The sequence below is a fragment of the Mus pahari genome, chromosome 7 (assembly GCF_900095145.1).
Source record: "Mus pahari chromosome 7, PAHARI_EIJ_v1.1, whole genome shotgun sequence".
NCBI classification, from domain to species: Eukaryota; Metazoa; Chordata; class Mammalia; order Rodentia; family Muridae; genus Mus; species Mus pahari.
Window position 1 is genome coordinate 34,589,103 of NC_034596.1, and position 12,301 is coordinate 34,601,403.

General features: G+C 40.4%; 1 protein-coding gene across 1 annotated transcript in view; it reads right to left on the minus strand.

Annotated features, from left to right (window-relative positions):
• Positions 1 to 12,301, minus strand: part of Lrrc72 (leucine rich repeat containing 72) — a 52,354-nt gene that overhangs the window by 31,256 nt on the left and 8,797 nt on the right. Inside the window, exon 3 of the mRNA XM_029541031.1 lies at positions 11,009 to 11,078. Within this exon, the coding sequence (XP_029396891.1) occupies positions 11,009 to 11,078 (70 nt within the window). The remainder of the gene's footprint in view (positions 1 to 11,008; positions 11,079 to 12,301) is intronic.

Sequence of the window (12,301 nt, forward strand, 5' to 3'; positions counted from 1 at the left end):
GCTCCCCTACCCACCCACTCCCACTACTTGGCCCAGGCGTTCCCTTGTGCTGGGTCATATACTATTTCCTCAAGCTTGACCTGGGGAAAGCCTTAGGATTAGAAAGATAGCTACTTGCTAGTCGTGTAATGTGTTAGCTACACTGTTAATGGGGTGTTACTCATGATGGCCAAGACATGAAATTAAACTATCAGTGTATGAGTGGGTAAAGAATGGGATACTTGTCAGTCTTCAAAGAGAAGGAAAACCTGTTATTTTGATAACACGGAAGAGCCTGGAAGCCAGGTTAATTAAAACAGCTCAGGCACAGAAGGGCAAAGTCTGTATAATCATGCTCATATGAGGATGGTCTACAGAGTGAGTTCCAGGACAGCCAGAGCTATACAGAGAAACCCTGTCTCAGAAAAAAAAAAAAAAAAAGTGTTATCAAGGATGCAGAAGAATTAGATTTCTGCTACACTGTGTTAGGAGTGTTAGATGTGTGACTGCTATGGAGGGCATCTCTGCATCCTGGCCAGCAATCTTCCTTTGCAATGTGGATTTAAAAGAACAAAATCAGGATTTCAAAGAGTTAACCTGAACTCCCACATCTACTGCTGAGTTATTCAAAATAGCCCAGGGGTGAAAAACAACTCAACCTTCTGCTGAAAGAGAAGGGGATTAAGGAGAAGCTGCAGTTTACATACAATGGAATATTAATGGAATATAAGTCTTAAAATACACAGAAATCCTACAGTGTGACATGGCTGAGCTTGGAAGAGACCATTCTAAATGAACTAAGACAATCCTGAAAGGACCAAAACAGTAAGATTTTACTCTTGAAGTAGCTAAATAGCCAAACTCCTAGAGGCAGAAAGTAGAGAGCAATGATTGTTGTGGCCTGGGACAAGGGAAATAGAAGTTATTGATCAGTGTGTAAAAGTTATGAGACATGAGTAAATTCTAGAACTCTACTGTGACATATGGTACTTGTAGTTACTAATGTGGCAGTGTCCATTTAAATGTTTGACAAGGAGGTAAATTTCATTTAAGTATTCCTTTCCCAAGACAAGCAAGCACAACCCACAAGAGCTCTAGGCTTCTTGAATGAGGTATATCTTGATTGTGGCAATGGTTTCATGGGTGTGTATGTATTTGTTCATAATTATCCAGTTGTACATTTTATATGTACTTTTTGTTGTTGTTTTGTTTTGTTTTCAAGACAGGACTTCCTCTGTGTAGCTTTGGTTGTCCTGGAACTCTGTAGAACAGGCTGGCCTCGAACCTACAGAAATCTGGCTCCCTCTACATCCCAATTGCTGGCATAAAAGTCATGCACTACCACCACTTGGCTGTACATTTTAAATGTATGTTATTTGTGCATCAGTTATGCCCTCATAAAAATGTTAGCAGACAGCTGAGCGTGGTGGCGCATGCCTTTAATCCCAGCACTCGGGAGGCAGAGGCAGGCGAATTTCTGAATTCAAGGGCAGCCTGGTCTACAAAGTGAGTTCCAGGACAGCCAAGGCTATACAGAGAAACCCTGTCTAGGAAAAAAAAAATGTTAGCAGCCTGAGTTGGAGAGATGGCGCACAGGTGAAATCGCTTACTGCTCTTGCAGTGGGTTGCAGGTTTTTCTGAGCACTCATATCTAACTGCTTAAAACTGCCTGTAACTCCCTCTCTTCTGGCTTCAGCCAGCCCCTGCACACATGTATGCATATACACATACACATGTGTATAAAATTAATCTTAAAAATAAAATTAAAATATCAAAATCACACAAGGGTAACATAAAAGGTAAGCATCTTACATAAACATTATATGAATATGTAATTTTCCTGGATTATACCTTTAAAGAGGTATATATAAAATAAATATTTAGGGGCTAGGGATGTAATTTAGTGAGTAGAGTATTTGATTTGCATACAGAAAACACTAAACTTGGACCCAGCACCGCATAAAATTGAGAAACGGTGGGGAGTACATGAGACTCTGTTTCTGAAAGGAAAAAGATATGAATAAGAAAGTAAATACTTAGACAAAAAGAGCACTTGAAAATGAAAATTTTGAAAGCAGTCTTTAAGAACATGACAAGGACGTGGGAGAGAAAGCTCCCACAGGAGGAAGAGTGGCATGTGAAGAACAGACAGGAAGATGCTAGAAGGCAGTTCAGCAGTTACATGTGCTGATATGTGTCCTATGTGTATTCTATATGTGTTTCTGTGTATGTGTTTATGTGCCTGTACGTGCCTGTCTACGAATGCCTCTGAGTATATGTGTATATTTCAGGAAGAGAAAAAAATGTGCATAAAAGAGGAAGAAATGAAAATATTTAAGAAAAATTTCCCCAACTCAAAAGACAAGAGGTTTTGGATGGAACGATCCTCAAATCCAGCACAACTGATAAGGAGTGGGTTCAGCTTTGTTTCTGCTGCTCTGAGCAAGCATCCTGACCAGTAGCAGCCTAAGGGAGGAGTTTATTTTAACCCATGGTGGCAGCAGAAGAAGTCCACACACCAGGAAATAACAAGGATTAGTCACGTTACCTCCACAGTTAAGAGCAGAGAAAAATGAATGCAAGGCTGCTTGAGGTTCCACTGGCTTTCTCCACTTGTATATAGTGCAGGACCCTTCCCCACCCTCTCCCCTCACCCCCACCCCACCCCCAGTCCCCTCCCGTTGCTGCTGACTACAGTGGGCTGGGTCTTCCCGTAACAAATTACACAATGAATACAATCCTCCACCGTCACAGCCAGGGGTCAACTTCCCCAGGCAATTATAGGTTGAGTCAAGTGGAATATCAAAACCAACCATCACACTTATCAACACACATCACTGACATGTCAGAATAGTTGAAGATGAGAAGAGTATGGGTAGTCGGATCTTTTCCCTCATGTGCGTGTGTGCACATACGTGCTCACCTTTGCCCTCTTCTGCCCCCCCTCCCCTGCACACCCCATACCAGGACTCGCTTTTCATTCACTACATTGGAAAATGAGAAAATAAAAATGGAGGGATACCTTATCACCAACCCAAAATTTTGCTAATGAAAGAAGCCAAACTCGGTTCATACATGTGGATTGAACTCATACGATTACAGGCATTCGCAATATGAAAACCTGGATGACCTGGAAATCCTTATCCACGTATATAATGGAGGAAAAAGAAAGACAAGCATTTCAGGAGACAGGAGGACATCTTAGGTTTTCCATAGGGTGGTGGCGAGGGGGACGGGAGCTACACACAGACACATGGAGCACATTTAAAGGGCCTGGGCAAACAGACAATGGAAGAAACTGAACGCCTTCAGGTTGTTCAGCTGAGGGGAGTTTGCATTGAGTAAGTAGAAAGAGCATTTTAAAGGAATATTAATTTATAGAGCAGATCATGCAGCGGTTTCACGCAATAGAAAACTCTTTATGTTGTAAAGGCTGGAAGCCTGAGCTGGAGGTGTTGGTGAGAGTTGGGTGTAGTTCTCAGGCCTCTCCAGGCTTGTAGAGGACACCTTTTTCCTCACTTGAACTGCTCCATGTGCATACGAATAACATCTTTTTGTGAGCCCTAATCTTCTCTTTTATAAAACTGCAAGCCATATTGGATTAGGGCCCACCCTTAATAACCCATTTAACTTAATTACTTCTAAATGCCCTATCTCCAATACAGTTACTAGGGACCTGGGGTCATAACTTCTACATATGAACATAGGGAGATGCGAGTCAGCCCTTAGGGAGGAAAATCAAACAAACAAGAACCCCAGGGAATCTGAAGGACAATAAAGGAAACGCGAAGTATAATGCATGGTTTAGTTCTGAAATGCATACTTTGTCTTAACCATGTAATAAGTGAATACTGATTTAGCTGAAATTACACTATAACCACATAAGGAGACCAGGAAGTGGGAAGTATGTATATGTGTGGTACAAGTGGGAACGAGAAAAGAACTAAACCCTCATATTCCTTAGTGGAAACAAAATGTGTGCAAAAGAGAAAAATCAGGAAGCAAGGAGCACTGAGCACTGCAGGGTGCTTATCCGAGGAGGAAGACAGGGCAAGCCCCTGGGCCCATTGCTAGGTCATAGAACTACCTAAGTTTTGACTTGTACCATGTGAGTACATAGTGTTGTTAAAAGTTTAAAACTATATTTTCTAAGGGGTAGAAGGTTGAATCTTCATCTTTATTCTGCAACTGTGTATGCACGTGCTTCATTGGTGCTTCACTGACCGCAGACCATGGCTTTGTCATGATGAAGTTTGAAGGAGTCACTAACTCACCACATTGGAAGAGCATCTGCGGAGAGGTTGCGACTCAGTAACCAGGGACAGAAAGGTAGCTCTCCCCGAGTCTTCGGTTCAACACCCATTCACTAAATAGTTGCTCGTTCCAGGGGCTTCTGTCAGGTATCATTATTTCTTACACTTCTGTTCCTTTATTTTGAGCACGTGTCTCTCTAAACATTATCTCATAAAATCTGAGAAATCCCGGATTCCCCATAATTTTTCAGAATTTGAACCTCTTCATAATTTCAAGACTTGCTCAGTGATTCCTAGTAGAAACAAGAACTTAAGATATTCGCTGTCCCAGACTTTCTGCGTAGGCATGGACAGCATCCAGACCAAGCCTTCACAGTGTACCACCCTGTACTTCAATCAGGAATCAGCAAGGCAAAACACCCGGTTATTTCTTATGGCAGCAGGGATGAGAAGGTTGTCCATAGCTGGAATGGCAGATGTGTTGAGTCCTCTTATAATGGCTGGTGCTGAAGATACCAACATGGCAAGCATGGGCTTCTGCTACTCTCTGTGGAGCCTCACTCTGCCATATGGTTTTTAACTTTTACCGTGCTTGCAAATTTTCCTGAGAATTTTTTTGAACTTTATTTTTAAATCTCATAATAACTACCCAACATAATTTCAATAAGTATGATTTTTTTTTTCTGCGTCAATCAGTAGGAGGATATTTCTGTCCCTTTTATTACTTGAATTGATGTCTATGTGAAGAAAAGTTCCTACTGCGATGTCTAATGAAGAGGACCTAGCACATCAACTTCACAGAAACAAAAGGCTGAGGAGAACATCCCTGACTTACTTTCCTCAAGTTTATGATTGATGACCAAGTACAGGCCATCTGTGATTCACTGACAACTTGGGATTTCTGCACTTATGTGGAAATTCGAGGGTTTTAATTTACTCATCTTTCCATTACATAGGCAGTGCCAACTTACTGAAGTTTGTTGACACAGCAGCAAGAAAAAACAGACCAAAGCCCCAGGTTTTGTTGTAGCCGTGGAGGACACAGACACACACACACACACACACACACACACACACACACACACACAAATAAGTTAATTGCACATTATGCTTTAAATGGGTAAATGTTGTGGGAAAAGGCCTGGAGATGGAGAGAAGCCATGGTACTGATGGGAGAGCTGGCTTCCAAGGATGTGGTGCTGATGGGAGAGCTGGCTTCCAAGAATGCTTAAAAGCCTCTGTGAAGGAGACAGAGTTGCCTAGTTGTAGGACCAGACCCTGGGACAAACCAGGACTCAACAGACAGGATGGTGGTGGGAATGGCTTGAGCAGAGTTCCAGGACTGAGTGATAGCCCTTCGTGTTGTTCCGGAAGTAACAGCAGCAAGAAGACATCTGGACTTCGAGCAGAGGGGAGACTTGTTTGCATGTAGGTTTCCATAGGCCACGGGATTCTCTTGTTTTGTTTTTCTTGGTTTGTTTTTTTGTCATATTGAGTGATTTCAGTTCAGGGGATGCAAAGCCTCCCCTGACCCAAGGAGTAACTGATGATGGGAAACAGGTTGCAATTCTTAGCAATTCCTAGAGACCAATGGGCAGAGGTCGTGGATACTGCTAACTGTCTCAAAGTGGCCAACTCTCACCATCAAGCGGGACTCAGCTCAGAAAGTCAGCAGCATCATGGCTGAGAAACTCTGAGCAAAGGCCCTGCCCCCAAGACCAGTGATTAAACAACATGGTGACAGTCTCAGAAATCCTACAGTTGTGTGCAAATTAAGTTCTGTATGTTTGAATATTGAAATATCATATTTCTTAAAATAGAATTTTAATTATTAGTCAGAGGGGGGTCTTTTTAAAGTGTAATTATTTACATTATTTTTAAATCAGCAGGAAAAAGTGAAAAGTTTCATCAGGCCATCTCATATATATATATATATATATATATATATATATATATATATATATATATATATGTGTGTGTGTGTGTGTGTGTGTGTGTGTGTGTGTGTGTATAGTCACCCTGTGCTGTTTAATTGTTTGTCAACTGATACAAACTAGAATTATCTAGAAGGGAACGTTGATTGAGAAAATACCTTAAGATTCTGCTGAGAGACCTTTTCTTAGGGATTGATGGGGGAGGACCCAGCTTATTGTGGGTGGGGCCATCCCTGGGCTGGTGGTCCTGGGTTCTGTAAGAAAGCAGGCTTAGCAAGCCATGGAGAGAAAGCCTTCCTCTGTGGCCTCTGCATCAGCTCTTGTCTCCACGTTCCTGCCTTGCTTGAGCTCCTGTCCTGACTTCCTTTGATGACGAAGTGTGATGTGAAAGTGTAAGCTGAGCAAACCCCTTTGTCCCCCAGTTTCTGTGGTCATGGTGTTCATCACAGCAATCGTAACCCTAGCTGAGACCTGTTGTTCTAATTCATCCCCTCTCCCTTATTCTCCCACTTGAGCTGACTCCCCACCCCCTTTTCACCAGTTTAAACCTCCTTTTGGCTTTCTCATTATATGTATCCCATTACTTTCTGTTCGCCAATTTCCTTAACATCTCTTCCTTCCCATGATTCCCCTTTATACCTCTGTGTTCTAAAAACAGCACTCCCCCACAAACCCAAACTCTACAGAGTGAAAACATGCAGTATTTGTCTTCCTGAACCTAGCTTAATTTTGCTTAGTATAAGACTTTTCAGCTCCATGCAGTTCCCCACAAATGTCCTGATTTCATTTTTCTTCACGGCTATGTAAAATTCCATTTTGCATGTGTATTACATCGTTTTCACCCTTTCATTGACTGATGGACTTCTAGGCTGATTCTATTTCTTGGCTACAGTGAATGGAACAGCAATGAACATGGATGGCCGAGTGTCTCCGTGGTTTGTTGACTTAGACTCTGGGCAGTGTAGATTCTGGAGTAATACATTTCAGCCACACAGAAATTCTATTGTTTTGTTTGTGGACATCTCACCCTGACTTCCGCGGTGGATTCACAGTTATATTCATGCTAGCGGTGTATGACCTCCTCTTTCCCAGCATCCTCTTCAGCGTTTGCAGTCATCAGTTTCCCTAATGATAGCCATCCTTACTGGAGTGGGGTACACTCTTATGGCAACTGAAGTTTGCATCTTGTAGGGGAGAATTTTTTTTTTTTTTTTTTGCTGAGGATATTGTTTATAATACATAATGTCAAATAAATTGATGAAATGATATTGATAGTTAGCCATGATTTTTGGAAAAATTAAATTTAAAAATACAAAAAGTGCAAAACAAAAAAAAGCCGTAGTTGTACATATGGTTATGAAAACACAATCAAATATTGACTTATAAATTATATCCAACCCTGTTGTCATTATAAGCAATGTTACCCATCTATAATTAATGTAATAAAATAAATAATTTCAAACTTCTTTTTTTTAATTTTGCTTTTGATATTACAGCAAAGCAAAGTAAAACTTTCATCTTTTTTGCATTTTCTTATTAGATATTTTCTTCTTTTACATTTCAAATGCTATCGTAGGGGAGAATTTTAATAGTATAACATGTAGGCAAGGAAAAATAAAAACTAATATTCATCCTGGTTTTCTAAGTTGACTTCTATGGTGTTTCTGCCTAATGAATTAAGATGGTATTTTAGACTAGCTTAAAACATATAAACCTAAAATAATTAAATCTTTAACCTTAAAAATTAAACTTGAAAGTGTTCAGAAATAGTTGATGTATCTAATCAAGCAGATTTTATTCACATGGTTCTCCCCTTTTATTTGCAAATTAGTGAGATTTTTTATGGGAACACTTTCCAAAAATAAATTGTAGTTTTTTTTTTCTTTAAAAATGACAACTCAAGGGGACTGGATCAGCAGGTATGAGCACTGGCTACTCCTCTGGAGGATGTGGATTTGATTCCTAGCTCCTAACATGGTGGCTCACAACTCCTGTGACGCCAGTTCCAGAGGCTCTACGGTCCTCTTCTCATCTCTGCTGGCACCACATGCATGCAGACAGTACATATATGTCCGCAAAAGACCCAAATATGTAAATTTAAAATATTTTAAAGTCAAAATTAGATGTATACTGCTCACATCCATGGCTCTCACAGCCCGCAGAGAGCTCCATATTATTTCTGCTGATATTTTTTTTATGTTTTAAACATTTGGCAAAATATTATTCTTCCAACAAAGTTGAAAAAGTAATATAGTCAATGTTGCCCTGAGGTAAGAAAAATTCATCATAAGAGCACAGATTATGTGGGAGTCGTATAGTTTATTAATGGCTATTATATTCAGTATGGGAGCTTTTAATTATTCTCTAGAAAAAAGGTAAGGTGTTTCTAAATGGATAGATGTGTATATTCAAACTTATTACAAGTAAACCCGAGGGATATCTCCCAGATTTCTGCATTATGGGTACCCAATCAATCATGAATCAGTAGAAAATTCAGGTTAGCTTTATTCACTAATCTCAGGAGCACTTAGAATGTGTCAGGTGGGCTCACCTTTCTTATCTCGTTACACAGACTATATAAATGTGTTCTTTTGAGAAAAGTACAGAGTCCTTTGCACATAAGAAAAAGACAAGCGAGGGATTCTGACTCTCCTCCCACCCACCCCTTCTAAAGAAAGAATAAGATGTTGACAGGTATGCAATCCCTTGCTTTCTGCAGAACGCCTCTGTAGATCAACTGTATGATCAACATGTAGTCAACGGGTGGCTGGGGGGCAGACAAGACTCACTCACAGACAGCCAGGAAACTCCCCAAATTTCCTAATCATGTCTCTCACCTTAGACATGGTACAACGCTTTTACATATTCTCCCTTTCAGAAGTGACCACCACAAGGAGCCACCCTGAAAGCAAAAATGAGTCACTGTTGCTATGACTGAAGACTGTCAGCTTGGTTTTACTCAGACTTCGAATGCTATGACTCAGGATTATTTTTGACAGGGTGTCTAGAAGGCTTTTGAATTTTAATACCCATCAGTTGTACATGTACTTTTTATTTCAGTTGTTAGTTGCCTGAACCTTGAAGGTATTTATATATTTTTTTCCCCTTCTAGAAATTACTTCAAGCTTAGGGGACAGTCTGATGCTTATAGTTAATACTGAAAGCAATTTCATTTTCCATTTTCACCCAGTTGGTTAAGAAAATGCAACGACACATTGAAATGTTTGCATAAACATAGCTGTTTAAAAATTCAGTGTTGTGAAGATAGACATTTGCACAAAGACAGCACTGTTAGGGAAAAGATTATCATCCTTCTGACTGCCGGTGTTTGGAAATCTGAATTCAAAATGCTCAGGTGGATTTATCAATGCATAATAAGCAAAATCAAGGCCCTTGCAAGCCACACTACATGTTAAAAGCCATCTTCTAACCAGTTAGCTATACATACTGCCTGGGTTTGAGTGTCAGTTGATTCTTCTATTTGGCTTGGAAAGAGTTGGGAGCCCTACACTGAGGCAGACTTGAAGAGGATAATGGGAGTGAATATGCTAAATATACGTATGAAGACGTTATAGTGTAACCTATAATTCTGTGTAATTAACGGACACTAGTAAAAAGCTTATAAATGCAACATTAATGTGTATCTGAGACACTTTACAATGGGTGACCAAAGTATATAGTGTCAAGTTTCAGAGGCTTCAGTTACAAGTAGTGTTTGGATAAAGGTGAGGTCAGGAAGAGTGGGTGGAAAGAACCAGTGATTAGCTTTCGGTTGCTATGTCTAAATATTGGAGAAAGTCAACTTGGAGCAAGACTTTATTTTGGCCCTGGGTTTCAGAGCTTTCATTCTGTTTTTTAGTCTAGCTGAATTATGGCTGATAGTGAGGCAGAATATTTCAAGAGGGATGTGTGCCAGATGAGACTGCTCAAGATAGCCAGAAAGCTAAGAGCGGGGAAGAGGCCATGGTTCCAATAGACCCTCAATGACACGACAAGGCTTACACTAGGCTCCACCTCCTAATGTTCACATCACCCTTATTAGCACCATAGGCTGGTCACCAGGCCCTTACCACAGGAAACTTCAAATGCCATGGTAGATGGAAAACATCACATGAGACCTAGCAAGGAACCTTCCAGATGACACATAAGAGTCAAGAGCCAACCTGGATAGTGCTAGTGGATACAAAACAAAGAACTGTTTCTCCTTTGCTTTCATCAACCTCCACAGTCCATACCAACCTTGACTGGAGATATGGATGGGTAAAGGCACTTGCCACCATACCATCCCTGGAGAAGGCTGGAGTGGAGGAGAAGAGGCAAGAAAAGGGATGACTACATCTCCATAGTTAATACAGAAAACAGCTGGCCACGTACAGTCATGCCATACCTCAACAATGAGATGTAAATTTCATCTCACTAAGGCAGGATGTGTGTGTGTATGTGTGTGTGTGTGTGTGTGTGTGTTTCCGTGTCTGTCTGTGTGTCATTCATAAAGAAAGAAAAATATATGAAAAAAACCTTATTTATGAACCCGATCTAAGACACTGACTGAATGGGCTGTATGATTTTGTATTACTAGGAAAGGAGCGACTGTCCAAGCTTTCCCTCATAGAACATGGGAGGTAGAAATCTGTTATCTGATAGAATCTCACATTGCTTTACTCAATATACCAGATATACCCTACATTTGTTAGGGAGATCCCTAATATCATATGTCATATGTTTGTGTGTTTCTTATTTGAAGTTAAGCTTTACAAATAATACTTAATATTCTCAATATTAGCTCCATTAAAGGATGAAATCACGACACTTAAGGAACTTAAAGATAAAGCATAACATTACCTTATTATGATGGAGCCACAAATATCTTAATTTTTTAAATCTAGAAAGATCAACAACCTCTGTCAGTTCCCTGGAAAGAAAAAAAAAACAAGAATATTAGCAACAAGTCACTTGCTTATTGATAAGACTGTCCATACTGCTAGGATAATTTGGAGGAACTGGCAAGGCCACCCTTCCCTTTCAGAATCGTTGGTACACTTACATTCTAATTCAGAAAGAACATCCTTTGATTTAAGCTTTTATTGACAGTAAAGTTGATTAGCTGAAACTTAGACCTCATTATGGCAGAGTATATTTCAATCTCATTTCAGAACATTTTGCTGAGCATTGGGAAGATATTAAAAAATGAAACAGACACTGGACTGTCAACTCAGTGGGGAAAATTGAACTGCTTTAGTCTTGCCCGCAGGTTCTCACTCTGTGATTGGTCCTGTTGTGGCCACACAAGATCTAGGAGATGATATTGCCAGGATACTTAGGGACAGTCACTGAGGAGGGGGTTTTGCTGCTCACTATTCTCCTGGTCAGTACTGTACCCACCTAAGGAGACGAAGTGTAATTCAGCAAAGTAAACAATCAAATTATTCACATCCCCCCCACCTACATTTTCTTTACAGTTCATTTATGTCTTATTAATATTCATATATTACACTCAGTTGGCCTAACTCCAGTCATTGTAAGTTTATATTTGCCAAGGTCTTCCCCAGTAACATATTTATGTATTGAAAAGCCCCAGACAACTGACCAGCAGAACACCACATATTCTTGCTGCCCCTCACAGTTTCCTAGCAGTTATATTCCAGATATATCACCTTAATGACATTGCTGGGAAGTCTGAGTTACAGCAGAAGGCTAATGGTGTCAGTTTGTCTCACTCCTAGTAAAACTAAGTTCTGTTATTTGTTTAGGGCCTGCCAGGTCTGTATTGTAAAAGTGTAAATTTTATAATAAAAAGCTAATGTGTAGGACCCAACTCTGACTCCACACATGCCATCTTGCTCCCGACAATTGCATTACTATCAGTTGGTGACACCTACCTGATTTGGGATTGGTCCTCATTCTTGCATTAACTTTTCTTTCTATAAGGAGCATCTGCTCTTTTCTTTCTCTTCTCCATCTTCTTTGGATTTCTATGCCCTCCCTGACACAGTTTCTCTGATACAACAACATATACCACCAGGCTTCTTCAAAGCAACTTTCAATAGAAAGTGCACAACACTCATATTCTCTCTCCTCCTCTCCTCCTCCTCTCCTCCTCTCCTCCTCTCCTCCTCTCCTCCTCTCCTCCCCTCC